The sequence below is a fragment of the Macrobrachium nipponense genome, chromosome 1 (genome assembly GCF_015104395.2).
Source record: "Macrobrachium nipponense isolate FS-2020 chromosome 1, ASM1510439v2, whole genome shotgun sequence".
Lineage (NCBI taxonomy): Eukaryota > Metazoa > Arthropoda > Malacostraca > Decapoda > Palaemonidae > Macrobrachium > Macrobrachium nipponense.
The window spans coordinates 95,370,942-95,390,941 of record NC_087200.1 but is presented as its reverse complement, the minus strand read 5'-3'; the positions used below and the strand labels follow the sequence as shown (position 1 = coordinate 95,390,941).

General features: G+C 36.2%; 1 protein-coding gene across 2 annotated transcripts in view; it reads right to left on the bottom strand.

Annotated features, from left to right (window-relative positions):
• LOC135219490 (carbonic anhydrase-related protein 10-like) overlaps positions 1 to 20,000 on the bottom strand; it is a 106,490-nt gene that overhangs the window by 75,464 nt on the left and 11,026 nt on the right. For both annotated transcript variants that reach the window (XM_064256294.1, XM_064256295.1), the window contains one exon: positions 5,626 to 5,685. In XM_064256294.1, coding sequence (XP_064112364.1) covers positions 5,626 to 5,685 — 60 coding nt within the window. The remainder of the gene's footprint in view (positions 1 to 5,625; positions 5,686 to 20,000) is intronic.

Here is a 20,000-nt window from a genome sequence, read left to right as displayed (position 1 = left end):
AGCGAGAGAGGAAAAAAGGATACACGCTATTTAGGGATACGTACAATTATTTTTTACCTTAAATCTTCCGGTAATTATAGTCTAATTAATCCTATTCCATAAGCGTTTTCTCTCTCGGCTCGATGTGAGTCGTGTTTTTGTATCGGCGGTATTCTGCATATTGCAGTTTTGCCAAATATCTTTTATGACTCGTAAAATGTGAGGCCATGACTCGTTGCGCTGACAGTCGTCGCTATTGATGGATGTTTTTATTTTTATCTTATTTTCTTTCGCTCTGATGATTATTGTTATTATTATTGTTGTGCGAGATTAATTTCAGCGTTTTTTATCCTTCTCTAGACTTTCACTAGGAAATACTTTGTAATCTACTAAGTCGGTGTATCGAAATTTTAATTAGAATCAGTTTCTATTGGGCGGATCGAAAGCTTCTTAGTGCCGCAGATGTTACTGCATAAGAGTTGCGTCATTCCACCGTAGCCTACTTTTTTGTCATGATGCCATGTAATTCTCAGAATTACTTAACCAACTATATGTCTACAGAATTATTATATGGACGTGCTTCACAGCGCACGCTACGTTGCTCTGGATCCCGGCGCTACCCATTATGTCTCCCATACACTCCCTCTCCCCTACCTACCCCGCCATCACCCGGGCTGGACAAACAGGTTTGCAGGAGAGAGGGGGGATGCGACATGTCTCCCATACCCTCCCGGTCCCCAACCTACCCCGCTCCACCCGGGGCGGACAAACAGGTTTGCAGGAGAGAGGGTGGATGTGGTATGTCTCCCATACCCTCCCGATCCCCTACCTACCCCGCCCCCACCGGGGCGGACAAACAAAAATGATCCAATCAGATTTTATTATTATTATTATTATTATTATTATTATTATTATATACTATATGGATTAACCGGCCAACAGAGTGGCAAAGACAGAAGCAGCAGACGAAGGCGTTAGGAAATCTCAAACTTGCGCCAAGGCTGAGCGGTGGTAATTGCCGCAACAAAGGGCACCGCGTCGTGCATGGGAGGCATTAGCATTTTAAAGGGATAAACGGAGAGAACTGAGAATCTGGAGCATCACATCTGCATTTAAATCAATAGTATAGACATGAAGCAAATAAGATTAGAACAGTGGTTAGGATAATAAATGAATAATTTATGTAAAATTTGGATGGACTGTACATTATACGCTATGATGAAATGGAGTAAAGGTTTGCACGGTAACTGAATGAGCGCTTTGTATGATTGGAATAGTGGATGGTATAGTTGACGAAGTAGACTTGCAAGATGAGAGTGGGAGCTGGCATAGAATCTTTCATGACTGGAATGGTGGTTAGTATAGCATAAGAAAAATAGAATCTTGAGACCAGAAAAGTGGTTTCACAGCAAGTGAATGACAGCGACCAAGACAATTTAATAGAAAGCAAATCAGAGTCTCGCAGAATCAGAACTGGCGAGAAGACCTACTGATATATTCCAGTATCTCGAAACAACTTGGTGAAAATTTGAAGTTCATTGGAATATAATTGAAAGAGGTAAGACTTACAGGTGAACAGGGGATGATTGCAGATAATGAGCAGCAGTACCAAAGAATAATCAGGTCAACGTCAGATATAGCGCCAAATGAAGAGCTTTTCAGGACGCTGACCCGTGCATGGAAGGCAGCTGTGCAAGTGAAGGTGACTAGAAAGCCCATTGGTAAAATAAGCTTTAAAGACAACAGCTGGGGATGAAAAGACTCCTAGGGATTAGAAAAGGGCAACCACACACAAACTATTGAATTGTGAACTGGGAAGGGGAAGGAGGGATTAGAACATGGTTCTTATTCAAACACCTGAAGGGAAGCAAAAGATACAAGTGATAAAGTTGAAGGATAAGCGATAAATACGAGCCTGAACGTTAACATAAGGAAATATTGAGACCGATAAGGGGAACCGAACAGATTCCCGAAAGCTGTCCTTACAGTTTTAAATTTAAATATATGTACATTTACAAAACTGTGGATTTGTTACTCCATTCAAAAATATATAAAGGTCATAAGCAAATGAAAAGGTCTAAACATTTTAGTGAGACATAAAAATGTGTAAAAATGTAAGTGTAAAATAAAAATGTGTAAGCATGTAAGTTAAAGATAAAAATGCATTAACGTAGATTTTAAAAAATGGGCAAACTTGTAAATGAAAAATAAAAACATGCCAATAAAAACAAAAATGCAAGTATTGCAAAAATAAAACTAAAAAAAGATTAAGAGGAAGGAAGAAGATTGAAATATTTAAACGCAACGAAGGAAGATGAATGTGGAAAAGAGAGAGGATTAAAGAAATGGAAGAGTGGAGGCAATCAGTGACCATCAGCTAAAGCGCTCAGGGTCCAAACTCAGTCAGAGTAAGAACGACTTGGGCACCTCCCACCATATTCCGTTGTGCCTTTTGACCCAAACAGATATACTAGATACCTGGTAGTAGTTTGTCGACAATAGTGGGTCTTAGAGGAGGAAAAGCACCAATTGAAGGATGACGGCACACATACGCACACACACACACACACACACACACACACACATATATATATATATATATATATATATATATATATATATATATATTAATAGACAAGTAGATAAAAACAATAATCACTAGCACATTTATAACTAGGATGGTAATCTTGAAAAGATCTTGTGTGCAATACACATATACATGCATACATATATATACTACATACATACATACATACACACACACACACACACACACACACACATACATATATATATATATATATATATATATATATATATATATATATATATATATATATATATATATATGTATATATATAGTATGTATGTATGTTATGTATATATCTATCTATCAATCATCTATATAAATATAAAATATATATATATATATTATATTTATAAATATATATATACATAGTATATATTATCTGTTTATATATACATAATACGCTTTTGCTAGAGTATGTCTAGATAGGTGTTACGAAAGGAGGAGGTGGATGAGGAGGAGGAGGAGGAGAAGAGAGAGAAAGGAACAACAAATTAATAAAGGGCAATAAAAATAAGGCAGTAAATTAACATCTCGCAGAGCTCTCATACCCTTCATTTTCCCATCGCCATACCATAACAGGCTGATTACGTGAGAGAGAGAGAGAGAAGTTGCAGCAGCGAAAGGATATTATAGAGGCTCGCGCAATATGCCGTAATATGGACAGGAAAATAGCTACTTTATTACAGGAGACGCGGGGCTAAATTGTTGCCTTATTAGGGAAGAGGGTTACTGAGCCTATTATTGCACCGGATTGCTCTTTGCAATTTCTCCCTTTCCTCGCTCTCTCTCTCTATCTCTCTCTCTCTCTCTCCCTCGTTGCCTCGGATGCGTGGGGAGTGCGAGGCGCTCCTTCATAAAGAAATGTCGATTTATTAAGTAATGTTTTCAGCCATATTTTTTGGCCGCTATTCATACAACATTTTCTTTTTTTTCTTTAATGATAGTTTGATTTGATATTTTAGCAGTGTTTCCTGGACAATGTTTTCCCTAATAATTGCGGTATTTCTTCAGTTATGCTTTCATTTGATCGGCGATACTCGTTATGAAGTAACATCTTCATAAATATTCATCCCACAGTTATTATCAACGCTTGTGATTTGCCTTATATAGTTTAATCGGAATTTGCATTTGTGTTTGATATAACTATTTCGATAGTGAATATTTGTTTCTTGAATAATATTTATACTGCTTTTGTTCTGAATGATTATATCAAATGTTTTTGTAGTTATAATATGCATTAGTGTCTTTGGAAACCTTATTGTTTCTTGACTAATAATTACACATATTTTAAAGTAATGTTGGTTAATCATTTCCATTAAATTGATGTCGTTTTCGATTAACATTTTAATCGATGTGTCTGTTTTCGAGTATTCCGCTTATATTTGCTTAATGTTAATACTCTAAAAAAATATCTATTCCATTGAAATGATGATTCAAGTAACAGTGAACACAATAATGATTTTTGTAAGTAGTTTGAAGACAAGAAAAACACCAACAAAAACAGTTATATAAACATTTTAAGAGAAAACCTGATATCGCGGATAATACCATTGAAGGAATTCGGTATAACACCAGGGATTACAATAGTATCAATAGCAAGAACAACAACGAAGACAACATTAATGCGAGACCGCAGGGAGGTTCAATGAAATAAAAAAAAGGAAAAAAAACTCAGGATACAGTAACATTAGCAACAACGAACGAGAAAAAGACAACTTCACGCCGTTATGGATTTTGATTGGTGAGGTAATTGGCCAATCAGGATCCGTATGGGAGAGCTTGAATTTTAACACGAAGCTGGTGTTTTATCGACACCACTTCAGTGCAGCAAAGCAAGCTTCTTTTTTTCCAAAGTTTATAATAACGATAATAGATTTCTGCCTCACAACGGGATCGAACCCATGATCCCTCTTAGTTCAGTGCCATGTGAGGTAGAAATTTATTCCCGTATTCCACACGTTGTGTGTTATTATTTTCAGCAATAATAAAGGTAATCAGAACACATTTTATCATCCTCGAAGCATTGGGGATTATTCTAGAACTTTTTCAGTGATATTTTTCTCATCTCCTATAGACAGTGAAAAACATTAGGAAAACTAATACAAATGTACACAAGGGTTGGAGGAAATAATAATAATAAGCGTAATAATAATAATAATGATAATAATAATAATGCATACGAAATTGTATTTATATTTGCAATAGCTTAAGTGTGGGGTCTCTGTTCGTACAGTTACTACCAATGATGCTACCAATGTAACAGGTTTTGTTCATATATGTGGTCTCTCAATATTTCAGTTTAACTATATAAAGTCATTGGAAACAGCGGCCTAAACCGGATGCAACAAAGTAGATGAATCTACTCTAAAATAACATTTAAAAAGGGGAAAGCGCCCCCTGGGATATATCACCAAGTCATAACACTTGCGGGGAAAACTCTGCGGACAATACACTCCATATATCAGTTACAATTGCCCCGCAGGGGAATGGCTATTATATATACGTGTACTATGTGTATGTGCACCTACTGCCGCTTTAGAGGGGTATATGTGAATATATTCCAAATTACACTCTGTTGCTTCCACATTCAAATACTGAGCGTGGACGTTCACAAACAACTATGCAAGTGAACGGCAGAGAGAGAGAGAGAGAGAGAGAGAGAGAGAGAGAGAGAGACTGTTATAGTCACTGAGATAAAAATCATAATAAACAAAATATGCATTAACACACATACACACAGATTCACTGGGATAAGAATAATGATAAAAAAATATTAATACGCAAGCAGAGAGAGAGAGAGAGAGAGAGAGAGAGAGAGAGAGAGAGACCTTTAATTCCAAGAGGTTGATCATCAGTCTGAAATTGATGTACTATGCCCTAGAGTTTAAAATGCATATATAAAAAAATCATGCAACCCATAACTCCTTTAATGATTATTACTTAATTCAGTGGAAAGAAAACGATACAACGTTTATTCATGATTTCACTACTAAAAAGAATAAATAGATGAATGAATAAATAAGTGAACTAACAAATAACAGGTCCTTATTACATACCTGAAATTCCGTCGTAAGTCCACCACATCTCCCAGTTCCATCCTAAATTGGGTGTGACAACTGTGAAGAAGAGAAAGAGTAACATTTCATTTTCATATTCTTCTTTCGGTAACTAAATAGCAAATTGTTATTCACTCAGATTAAATAGAATGGATTAGTAAGTCCTGTTAAAAATTATCATTTTAAATTTTTTGTTTCGTTTTCACACTATGAAAGACCTTTGAAAGAGAACAGGAAGAGAGTCGTTTTTTAGCTTTCTGTAAAAAAAAAAAAAAGATTGGGAAGGCTATTTGTCTGTCCGTCCGCACCTTGCCTGTCCGCCCTCAGATCTTAAAAACTTCTGAGGCTAGAGGGCTGCAAATTGGTATGTAGATAATCCACTCTCTAATCATTAAACTTACAAAATTGCAGCCCTCTAACCTCAGTAGATTTTATTTCATTTAAAGTTAAATTTATCCATGATCGTGCTTCTGGAGCCGCTAAAGGTGCCGACAACATAGTCCTCCACCGGGCCGTCATACAGTATTATACTACGCTGTACAGAAAACTCGATTGCTGCCAAGGACAGTACGGCGCAAGGTTTACTTATTTTTATTAGGTTTGCGCTTCATTGGTTATAATGGCGAGAAAGAAATGGTTAGCTTTGAGGAGATGAGAATGTGATTCTTATGCTCCATGGAATCAGTCATTTCACTTGATTTCAAACTGCAGATCCTAAGGTTCAGAGTGTTCATTCCGCAGTAATACTCTCGAAACCTAATGGTTTTTCAGCATTCTATTATCAAAATCGAAAGTGGTAGGATGTATTTGCTCCCTCTCAGACACATACGGGAACACAAGTATTGAGCTTTTATTTCATTTTTAAAAAATTTTGTTCGTCTTCTGTGGCAACATAGATAACCCGATAACTTGTCTGGAAATAACTGGAAACCACAATGCAACCTTCGGTTAGATATTCCTTACCGAACTTTCTCAGACTAATTAATTCAATATGAACACAATTTACTGATATATATATATATATATATATATATATATATATATATATATATATATATAATATATATATATATATATATACATATTTACATGTATGTATATACGTATATTAGTTATTAATATACATACTCATGTATATATGTATCTATACGTAGTGCATATATAATTAATATATATATATAATATATATATATATATAATATATATAATATATACATATATATATATATATATATATATATATATATATATATATATATATATACATAAACTCCCCAGTCTTTTTTATAACCTTTATACAAAGTCTCAGACAACTTCATATCGACTGTTTTAGATGAAGAAACAATGGACAACAAAAGCATTCCCTGGAATAATTTGGCAACTATCGCATGAAGAAAAGAGGCGCCTCATTGTGTCTGACGGAGAAGAAACGCATCTTTGTTCCTCTCCAAAGATTTTTCTCTAACTTACACATTCCCTACCGATATCGAAAACAGCATAATTATGAGATCGACTTCTCCCCCGCCCACCCCTCCCCCTTCCCCCAATTTTTTGGTTGTCCCTGCTATCCATTCAGTATTTCTCCTCTAGTGTTTATTTTACGATGAAAAAAAAGTAAAGAATCTTTGTCTCTGCCCAGCGACTTCCCCTTTGCATATGCCTTATCGATAGTGATACATCATTCATAGAGTTGACTTCTTTCTTTTATAGATTCTGCTGTAGTTGCAATATCTCTCCTTTATTACTGTTGCTAAGTATTACTCTTTATACGACGGTTACGTACTAGAGGGTGATTTAGAAGTTGGGAAAGGGGAGAAAACGAATATAAAGACCAGAGTACAGGAAATGACATAGACCATTACAGCTCTGCCAGTGTTATTACGAAAAGGCTTTTATTGCTGTTACAGTGACGGCAACATTTTTATAATTTTGGGAACAGAATCTTTTATATAATATTTTATGGCCATTTTTACATTTAGATAATGTTGGGAGTGGGATCTTGTATATACTATGTAATATATCATGTCCATTATTCACATTATATTTGTTTTTAAGTTCATGACTTCATAAATGTCAATAAATGTCGCCAAGAAAATCTGATAAAGGCATAAAATGATCCTTTGTTATGGCCCCATGCTATCGATGAAAACATTGACGATAATTATAATATATGAAACTAATTTTTGATATATGAATATACTGTACCCAAACCGTAAAAAACGACAGTAATATGCTTTACTGCACAGTGGCTCCATAAACAGCAATAAAGGATATATCATTGGAAAGGTAATTTATCATAGGTCTGCATGATGAAAGCGAATCGTTTTGTTTTATTTTTGGTTGACTTCAGTTCATCGTTTGGCCTTCCATTTTTGTTCTTTTGCTTCATTGGCGGTAACAGTTGTCAATATTCAGGTTTTTAATGGCACCGAAATGAGTATCCCAGCATGATAATTAACTTTACACAGACTCATCAAAAGCATGGAAATATTTTCGTATTTTTCCTTTTTTTCATGAGCAATCATTGCATAAATAGCTTCAAACTATTCACAATTGTTGGATGGGACAAATTCATAAATAACCGTTAAGTTATTTTTAGCGAATGTCTTATTACTGAGCAAAATGTATAATTTTTATTCAGCTAACTTCAGTTCGTCGTTTAGCGATAATTTTCCGTTACTTTTCTTTGTTTAGCACACTGCAATATATTGCAACTGACAAGCTGACAAAGAAAATATCACTAAGCCACCAATCGAAGAAATGGACGCGTTGTTGTTGTAATCTTTCTCACCAGGAAAAACTATATTTATACACATTGTAAATGTATATTGTATGAATATTTTACTTATGACATATAAATTACTTGTAACGTGAGAGAGTAGAGACGGTAACTCCTAACCATCCTAATCTTAGGGACATTAAGTTCTGTCCTGAATCTCGGGCCAAGGTGCCTTCAGTCCGCCTACTTTTATAAGTCCCCGAGTCTGGTCACAGGGTAGACGATGACATGAATAACAATAGATTTTATCTCCCTAAACCATCGTTATTACAATCAGGAATCGTATGTCATGGATACACAGTACATTTCTTAATAAAGGTATTATTATCATCATTATTATTAGACTATAAATTTTTTTTTATTCTATCAAAATATTTACTTATTTATGAGTCCGAACCATTGAGACCTTGGTCTATATTTTGATGCCATCGGTCATTGTGAAATATGGAATTTATAAGAATTTTCCCTTTTGATTCCAGATCCCCTGATAGAGGACGATGGCCTTCCGAATTGGGCATCGTGTTGAAGGTATTGTCTTGATTAATTTTCAAAACTCCTTTTACCTTGACTTACATTTCAAGGTCATAGTTCATTTTAAAACTCAACATTTTAGTGTTCTCTGCATTTTGTGACCTGTATTAGCTGTCTAAATTGGGGGTTATAACTGAAGATCCCACCGTAATAACGACCTTAGAATTTTTCGCGGTCACGGGTCAGTTGAAAGGGCAAAAGCGTTAGCATTTATCACTAGCTCTCTGAATCAAGAATAGCTAGAGGTGTCTAGTCTTTAGAATAGTCCAGACTCATTTTTGTATGGTTTGGGCCAATTTCGCACTAGAATTACGGGTTACTCTGCCCGTGATGACACTATATGTGGTTATCTGTATAGGCAGTGATTGTTTTCCTCAAGTAGGTTTTCTCCTCACTTTTGTTTTCAAAACATCTGGCAGAATGAGAGACAAACGATTCAGCATTTTCCCCTGAAGATGTCTAGCACTAATAGAAAAAGGGTTTAAGTGTTGAGAATCTTTGGCAGGGCGGATGAAAATCATGTTATGGGGGTGAAATAACAAAAACACTTTGTAGTGTGCGAAATTTTGTCTCCTTCAAGTTGCTATAAAAAAATCTACTTGTGAACTCTTCAAAAACAGCATTATTCTGATAGTCATAGTCACCTTTGTTACCTTTAGCTATTTTCTTACAATTTATGACTTACAAAAGTTTCTTTCTTTCTTACTATCTATGACCTAAAAACGTTTTAATAAGTCAGGTCATCATGACTGCATTGAAGATCATTATATTTCATAAAGGTTCAACACTTTTATATATGCTTTATTAACTTTTTCTTAATACTTTTACATGGTTCTTTTTAAAAGGCTATTTTGTGAGAAAATCTTGATCAATGCAGTGAAAGTGATTATTCAGCTTCGGAATTCAAAATTTTTTCTCATCCAAAGGCACAAAACTTTCACTTTTCTCAGTGGAATTAATTTGCTTCCTTTCTTATTATTCTATTTTAGTAAATAATATTATTCCGTTTTAGTTAATACTGCTAACCATTTAACAGTCATCTGGGAGTAGTTCTAGGAGTATATCTTGTCAATCAGAAGGCGGATAGAATGAATACTAATTGTATTTGTTTTCCGAATCTGTGTAATCCGTCATCATTTTCAATATTAGATGATTAGGTATATGTCTGTTACGGCTTACTGGATGCCTTATGGGAGTGTCACACGAACATTTTTTGCTGTTATGGAATCTTTTAGCATCATGCCACTAAATTTTGAACGGAGCGGTTAATGTTTTTCTATGCTAGTTACAAGTACGAGGTTGAACGTATTCATTTGTCAGAGAACTCAGCCATGCGTGGCACTGATTTCCCATAAATGTATAGTATAATATCGTATAATTGCCACAAAGGACAAAAATTGAAGCGTGTTTGACCAACCCCGTGTACGCCCCGGCTCATGTACATCTACGGTTAACGCTTGCCATATTTCATTATACAGCCACACTTCTTGTGTACAGGATTATTATTATTATTATTATTATTATTATTATTATTATTATTATTATTATTATTATTATTATTATTCAGTAAATGAAACCCATTCATATAGAAAAAGCCCGTAGGAGCCATTACTTGAAATTCAAGCTTCCATTAGGAAGAAGTAAGAGGAAGTGACGGGAAATACAAAAAGTAGAGATCCCACTTATTGAAAAGGAAAAGATTATAAATTAATTAATAGATAAATAGATAAAAATGTATAAAAATTCCAGAAAAATAGAATTATGGTGGTAATGCATTGAATTTTTGTTCGAAAATCTGGAGTTTCACTTGCAAGGCATCCTCTGGGAGGCTGTTACACAGTCCAACGGTATGAGGAATAAAGGATCTCTGGAACTGGGACGTTCGACAGCAAGGCGCATTTATTTCATACTGGTGCTGCTGTTCAACGAACCTGGTTGCTCTCGGCAGGAAAATGGGATCAAGGATCAATTGTGAATGTGAAAGATCTCTGTTGAAATACAACTTATGAAAAGGTTACAAATAAGAGCCCATCCTTCGATGGTCCATGTCATTAACTACTACTATTAGGAAACAGAAACCTACCACCACGTACCACTCTATCTAAACGAGATAAATCTCTGGCAGAAGCAGACATCCACACCGGAGGACAGTATTCTAGTAAAGGGAGTATAAATGACCTAAAACAGGTTGCACTGATTTGGTCACTGCTATAAATATACGAGGCCTTACGATCAATTCCTAACTTTCGTTAGGAATTCCTAACTTTCTCAAAAGTTAGATGTGAATCAAAGGTCACAACTAGAATAGTTAAAGCTTCAGATTCATTCAACAAAGTTCCATCCACCTGAAGATGAGGATGGGGTGGGAAATCTGTACGAGATCTACTAATCAATAGTGTTTTCGTTTTACTAGAGTTCTGCCTCATATCCAACCGACTACACCATTATCTGATCCGGTCCATTGAGGCTGGGGGCAGCTTCATTTTTCATAAGTGGAGGTTTTACTACACCAACAGTGTTATATCATTGGCATACTGAACAATCTGGCATGTAACATAACAGTTTCTCTTATGTAAAACTAGTCTATAATATGAAACTTGTCTGTGCGCATAATCTAGAATCAGTCCAACAAAGGTTCCTTTGACAAAACTATTACTCTAGCATTACCTGTTACAATATAGATCTAAATTTAAGTATTTTACGAGATTCATTGCGCGATATAAGTCTACAGTCAGTCACAACTGTATGAATTGGAAAGGGAGTATAGAATTTACACCAAAGGCCAATCCCTAGGACCTGTGAGGTTTATCAACGCTGAAAAGGAAATTAAGAGCAAAGAAGGTGTAACAGGAGGAAAACCTCGCGGTTGCACTATGAAGCAGTTGTTATCAGCTGGTGGAAAGTTAGAAGAAAGAGAGCATGAACTGAGGTACAGTAAAAGGAATGAAAAGTGTTACAGCTTGGAGTCGAAGGTACTGCAAGGAACGTTAAGTAATGCCTACAGTATTTAGCGTGAGGTGCACTGACGGCACTACATCCCTACGGGGGCAGTTATATGGAGGCTGGCTACGTTGTTGCAACAAAACTGAACTGTACAGAATAAGAATGTGTGGTCCCACTCGCTGCAGATATACCTTCATAAATCCACCCGATGAACTTAAATACTCTAAATATGGACCCCTGGGCGATTTACGGATTTATGACTCGAAATATTATATCTGTGAATAATTCAACGCTTAAAAACTTCATACGGGTTGGCATTACAGAGCGATCAACAGAATCCAGGGAACGAAAAGATCTGAGGTCAGGTGCATTAAAGCATAAGGTATGAATATAAAGTGTAAAATTTGTAATAATTTTTTATGTGAAGTTCCCCTCGTGGAACGGTTCTAGGGTTTATTTATAATCCCTTGGAAGTTTGAAAATGAAATTTAGATTACATACACTTTATTTTCCCTGAGAGAGAGAGAGAGAGAGAGAGAGAGAGAGAGAATTGTAACTGTTCATGTTGCTTTTTGATAGCTGGTATGTAGTGTATGGGAGTTCTTGTGTATGTGCAATTCTGTTTGTGTGTGTGTGTGTGTGTGAGAGAGAGAGAGAGAGAGAGAGAGAGAGAGAGAGAGAGAGAGAGAGAGAGAGAGAGAGAGAGAGAGTAAAATACGCCAATTAAGCAAAAAATGTGATAATTCTGACCTTTCACTAAAAGTCAGTGGGGGAAAGAAAGACCGAATATTTTTCAAAACTAAATCTTAGATTATGAATGCTGTAGAAACTCACTGACAGAGTTTCACAAATACGATGAACATAGTAATGATATTTACCTCCAAAAGTAATCTGTAAAGTCGTTTTTTATTAAAGTAAATCGAATTGCAACGTATTTCTTATGAAAAATAATCATTTGTTTGAGTGGAAACAAGTTTTTTTTAGCCATAGTTCAATAACCAAAAACGACGACAAAAAATTAAGTTTAAAATTACAACAGCCATTAATGCAATGAGTAATTGCGCATATTTCCCTGAACTTTGTGATTCACCTCATAAAGTATTACTTTTTGAATCAAGACAAATATACTCCATTTTTGGAACTGTTCCTACTAATTAACATGCATTGTCGTATTTTGAAATTATATGCGCGAGCACACACCCACACACATACACACATAGATGACCGAACACCCTGATGTCAACATATTTTATATAGAAATACATATTCATTGGTTGGCAACCATTCAAATACTGACCAGACTTGACGTTGCTTATCTTTGCTGATCGGGAGAGCAGCCATCTGACGTAAAAAGACTTTTTTCACACGCACACAAACACACACACACAGAAAGAGAGAGTGAGAGAGAGAGTAATTCCAGTACTCCTCTTTCAAACAATATCGTATTTCCCGACCATTTTCTCCCCAGCTAACACTTGAAGAAAGAAACAGCGAAGAGAGAGAGAGAGAGAATGAATATGCAATCCCCAAACTGCGTGTGACCTTGACTTTCAGAAGCTTCCAGATGCGAAGAACGAGACAAGATCGCTTAGAGAAGCGATTGGATTACAGAAACTTGTTGGAAAGAGATACGCGAGGTCCTAAAAGAACAGTTCGCTTATTTTGCTTCGCTTCTCCTCCGTATTTTCACTTAAAGGCCAAAAGTCCTTAACAAAGGGTAGCCCTTCAAAGCATCAGGCTCTATAAAAGCACTGCAAAGAACCATCGCAAAGGGTATCCGGATATTCTATAAATAGTAATTGAGTGCATTCACCTTTGCAAGTCGGGTTAAGAACAGGTCACGAGTTGCTCTCTCCCTTAGGGGCTTAGTGCCGTCAGTGCACTTCGCATGATGCACTGCAGGCATCACTTAAGGTTGTTGAAAGCGTCCCTTCCGCCACTAACTGCACCCAATTTCTAGCCTTTTACATGACCGCCATTCCGGTTTCCTTTCTTCCACTTTGCTGTCCAACCACCCCAACTCCCTCTTTTCCCCTTTCCAGCCATTGACCATTGCAAGTAAGTAAAGGTAATACTTGGTAACATGTTAGAGAAAAATTTACCTTCTTTATAAAGACTGTTACCAGTGGTTGTAATCTATGTTAGAATGTCAAAATGATGAGAAACTGATATTAAATTTTTAAAAAATGACAGATACTGACAATAAAATAAATACAAACTGACAAAGAAACTAGTACAAAGAAATAAAAAAAAAATCATAAGGAGAATGATTGAAATAACATAAACGGTAAATAATGGCTTCATCTACAGGACATGGTATATTTCTCAGGTTCAATAGTATGAATATTATATAATAGCTATAATGTTGTTTCCCCCGGGAAAATTAACCCTTCACGCACTGGTACCGATCTCATCGGCTTCATATCGATTGGCGTTACCGACTTGACTGTGACATAAAGCTCTTTTTACCCTTTTATTCAGAGTATAAACACGTTACTGTTGGCATGGAGACGGCTTAATGGCTTACTGAATGATTCACGAGAAGCATTTCGTATCATTGTATATTATTCATAAGGTGGGCACATTCAAACGCAACACACCAACAGAAGAAGGTTGTTGACTTATTTGCAGTCTCAAAAAACAAAGAAAAACGCGAGTAAAATAGAGAAAGACCAAAGTAATTGAAATTATAGACATAACTGTACAGATGTTGGAAAGGTTTGAAATTATGAAAGATGGTCATAACTCTTCTGAGAATCTAATGTATCTTAAAACGTTAAAAACATAATTTTTCAGGCGTGGCTTGCATTCATATCCTGTATATCTTTATTCTCATAGATAATAAAGGGAATTTATTTCCCTGTCAGTGACGAAGGCCGAGTTTTTCAACGGATAAATCCATTTGGTAGTTCTTGGTTTTGCTTAGACGACGCAAAACGAACGAAGGAAAAACGGAAAAGTCGCATTTCTCAGAAATTACACGAAGAACCTGGATTTTTTTTATATCTTCGTTTTTTTTCTTTTTGTAATTCCCCGAAGAGTCATAAATCGTGTTGTTACTTCGCTGGTGCCGGCTCCCTCTGAGGGCCAGAGCCAAAGTTAGCTCCGAAGACGAGATGGAGAGAGAGAGAGGGAGAGAGAGAGAGAGAAAGAGAGAGAGAGAGAGAGAAAGAGAGAGAGAGAGAAAGAGAGAGAGATAGGGAAAGAGAGAATTTTTATGATGATCATATGTTCCAAAGCAGAAATAAAATAATAGAAAATTCTTGCTGCTTCTTTGATAGACGACATGATGAAGGTTGAACCAGACATAGACTGGGAGAGAGAGAGAGAGAGAATTTTTACGATGACCATAATGCTCCAAAGCAGAAATATAATAACAGAAAATTCTTGCTGCTTCTTCAGTAGATGAAAACAGAAAGTTAAGCAATGTACAGAAAGAGAGAGAGAGAGAGAGAGAGAGAGAGAGAGAGAGAGAGAGTAAAACGCAGAGACCAACTACATTTATTGCCAAATATCAGATATCAGAGAAAGTCTGCTACATCTTGAGGAGAGAGAGAGAGAGAGAGAGAGAGAGAGAGAGAGAGAGAGAGAGAATATAACCGAATTCCTGATAGGTATAAAAAATTCGCTCTCGTGGAAACAGTTTACAGGAAAGCTTTTAGTTGGGTTTTACGGTCAAGTAAATATTGTTTTCTATCACGGAGTGCGAGAGAGCGTGAGCGTTCCTTTATTTACATTTCTCTCTCTCATCTTTTTTTTTCTTTTTTTTTAACGTTGGTATAGTGATGTATATGCATGTTGTCGCCTTTTGTCGCCATGTAAATGTCCCAGAGTTGGCGTCGGTCTGTTCCATTGCACGTATTGTCTCCCTGTCATCGTAAATGCACTTTTGTTTGTCGGGCCGCCGTGATTTCTTTCTGCCGCTGCTGCCTCTGTTGGTGGGACTGACGGGCGAGCTTCGCTGGGTCGGCGGGGCGTTGTAGTCGTAGTAGGTAACTACGAGAACATTTTCCACGATTTTAATGTGTTCGTATACGAGCTTCGTGTAGCGAGGTTTTCCCTAGGGGGTTCGTGTGTGTGAGTGTGTGTGTGTGCGTGTGTTCTCGTTAGTGCTTGTGTCCACGCGTTGCTGAATTTGTATTTTTGCTACTCTCTCTCTCTCTCTCTCTCTCTCTCTCTCTCTCTCTCTATATATATATATATATATATATATTATATATATATATATATACATATATATATATGTGTGTGTGTGTGTTCATTAAGCTACAAATGTCCTTTAATATCCAATTCTCTACACCTTGGAATTAATATATTTTCATATATCTTAACCTTCGGGTAACGGATATGAAAATATATTAATTCCGAGGTAGGGTGAATTGGATATTAAAGGACAATTTTGTAGCTTAATGCATGCATATGAATCACGGTGATGTGATACAAATTCATGTATATATATATATATATATATATATATTATATATATATATATATATATATATATATATATATATATATATATAGTATATATATATATATATATATATATATACATATATATTATACATATATATAAATATATATATGTATAATTTACTTTCAACATTCTCACGTATCTGTGTGTGGCATATGTTGGCCCAGGAAATGCAAATGATAAAGAAAGGCAATACGTAGAGTGTTGAGAAAGTGTGGTAAAGAAGTTACTGAGAGAAATGACAAGTATTGTGTGTTTAAGTCTTTGCGAAGGAATCGAAGAGTATGTTGGAAAGTGTAGTCGCGAGAACTACTGGGTTGGTGTTAAAGTGTGTCTGAGATAAGTGCGTTTTATATCTGCACGTCAATTTAATATCATTATGAGTACTTTAATGTAAGAAGTCAGAGAAACGACGCATAAAGAATATGGGCAGATTCTCTGGGTCATGAAATCAATCGTGAATGGAATTCGGAGTGGCTGGTATTTGTTGATTACTAAAGTATTAATTGGGATAGTGATATTTGGCCTTGCTTTTGACTTAGAGCAGGAGAACTCTCTACTGTGCTTTTAACATTTCTGCTTTTGGAATCTTGGTCTTTGAATCTCTATATCTGTGTAATGCTATTCGAATAATCTTTCCCAATGTGCTTCTGTGATTTGCTTTATATTCTCCTGGATTTGAAAGGCCCCATGGGTTCGCGCCCGGGTCCAGGCAAGTCCATTATCGAGAAAAAAATTCCCCTTCGGTTAAGCATATATGAAAATATATTAATTCCGAGGTAGAGCGAATTAGATATTAAAGGACATTGTAGCTCTATATATATATATATATATATATATATATATATATATATATATATATATATATATATATTCTTCATTTTAAAGTAACTTTTAGGTACCATACTTCATAAGATAAATCAGTACAGACCTTACATCTATAAAAGTGGGACGTCCCCTGGAAGGTAATTCAACCCCCGTCACGTCATCAACCATTTTCGGACTCCTGTCCTAGCAGCCTTGAAGCAATGAAGAAACACTTCATATAAGTTAAAACTGGTTGCTCCCTTAGGCCATTTCTTTCACTATCCACTGCACACAAAAACCTTTTGCTCTTTGAGACCCCGCCTTGTCACCTTATGACCTGGCCTTCCCTCTCCTCTTCCTCACTCAACACACACACACACACACACACACACACACACTCCAATAGGATGTTAGCATAGTGAAAGTCCTAAAGGATCTTTAGTGCATCCGTAACCATGATATCTTTACGATTTCGGTCTTCTGTATTATGGCCCTGAGCTGAAATAATGGATATTATTATTATTATTATTATTATTATTATTATTATTATTATTATTATTATTATTATTATATATCGTTCGGTACTCAGAGAGTCAATGGTAATCCATATAATATTCCGTCTTATGAAAGATATATGCTTAAGCAAAAAAATTTCGTGATGACGGACGATGTGTAACTGCGCAGGATACAGTCTTGAAAAGATTCCGTTCTCGTTTCTTTCCCCTCTCGAAGAAGAGGATCTTCCAAGTTGACGGATACGAACACTCGAAAGCACTATGGAAGAGCTTCGGCCTTTGCATTCACTGCTGCTCGGAACGCTAAAGCCAAATGCGACACTGATGACCATGACGATGACGGTCATCATTTTTGTTCATAATTAAGCTGACGCAATTTTCGCTCCGCCTCTTTTGAAATATGACACTGATGATTCATTACGCTGAAAGAACCGGGTAGGGAAAAAACCCAACTCATTTAAATGATTCCATTTACCAATTCACAACAACAATGATCCTTCATGGAAATGATGAGAATCATGACGCACAGAGCAAACACAAAAAATAATTCGCCACTTTCCATGGTAATTCATCAATTCTCCTCTCTGCATCGAATTTACATAAAAAATGTCATCATCGTAATTCGGTTACTGTTGTTGCCAGATGGACGATGGGATTTCAACACAATCGGCGACAGTTGACGATCGCCGGGGACGGACGAACGAACGAACGCCGCCGGCCATTTCGGCCGTCTAGGAAAATCGGGTCATTTGCTGCGACTGGCTGTCATACTCGGGTCATTTGCAGTGATTGGTTGTCAGGGTCATTTGCTGCGGCTGTCATATTGAGGTCACTTGCTGCTAGTGGCTGTCACAGTCAGGTCATTTGCTGCTAGTGGCTGTCACAATCAGTCATTTGCTGCTAGTGGCTGTCACAATCAGGTCATTTGTTACTAGTGGCTGTCACAGTCAGGTCATTTGCCGCCACTGATTGTGATGATCTGGTCCTTTATTGCGATTGGTTGTCAAATCGGGTCATCTACTACAACTGGATGTCATAATTAGTTAATTTTCTTTGACTGGCTGTCCCAGTCAGGTCATCTGCAGCGACTTGCTGTGATGATCAGGCCATTTTCTATCTTGCCAGCAAGTCTGAATCATTTGCTGTGTTAATGTGAGTGTTCCGAAGTCAGATCAAAATCAGGCAATTTGCCGTGAAACACGCTGACTAAACTCGTTATTTTAGCTGTTGACATCTTCAGTCAAGAGAGAAGAGAAATCCAGCAGGAAAAAGAGGACGGCGGCAGATGAAGAAGACGTTCCTGCCTGGAGCAAGTGGTCAGAAGTTTTGAGCAGAAGAGGGAAAAAGAAAACAAAAGTTCTGAACTCCGATAATTTAGAAATATCTGTCTTCAGAAGCACACGCCGCTGATAAACAACATGCGTGCGTATTCAAACACACACACACACACACACACACACACAATATATATATATATATATATATATATATATATATATATATATATATATATATATTTGTAACTCTAACTCCCTAATCTTAGGATTAAAAATCAGGGTTTATTGCAATTATGATTGCATGCTATTGTCAGTTGGAAATAATGTAAGGAAGCCCTATACATACACACACACACACACACACACACACATACACACACACACACACACACACACATATATATATATATATATATATATATATATATATATATGTGTGTGTGTGTGTGTGTGTTTGTGTGTGTGTGTGGTGTGTGTACGTGTGTTTGTGCGCCTTTTCTTTCTAACTCATCATTGCAGGCAATCAGATTTGCAAAACAGTATTTATTTTGATTATTTCACATATTTTCATATTCATGGCGGCTTTTTATCTTACTATAGCGATCTTTAACGAACTGGAATCTGTTCTGTCGACTTATCAGTCACACTGTTCACACACTTAACTTAAAGTAGAAACATTCCTGCTCGACTGTCTGTTCTTTCCTATTAGAAATATTTCAGGTTCTGTGCTTGTAAGATGTTCAGCCTTACTCTCATTTCATATTTTTTTGTTAATTAAAAAAAAATCAAAACTGAAATAATACCGAAGTTGTTCTGTTTACGCATCGGACGAAAGGAAATTTTATCTCTATTTTCTTTGATTTTCTTTATGTCGAGGATAAGAAAACAAACAACGAAATAATATTATTTTTACATGACAGATATTTTTGAGATTTACAGTTGCTCAACAATTCTTGAAAGACCTTTAAAAGCAGAAGGACATTCAGTTCATTCCTTCAATCTGTTATTCGCTCAGTAGCTTAGCAGAGAGTATAATCTCTCCTAAAGTA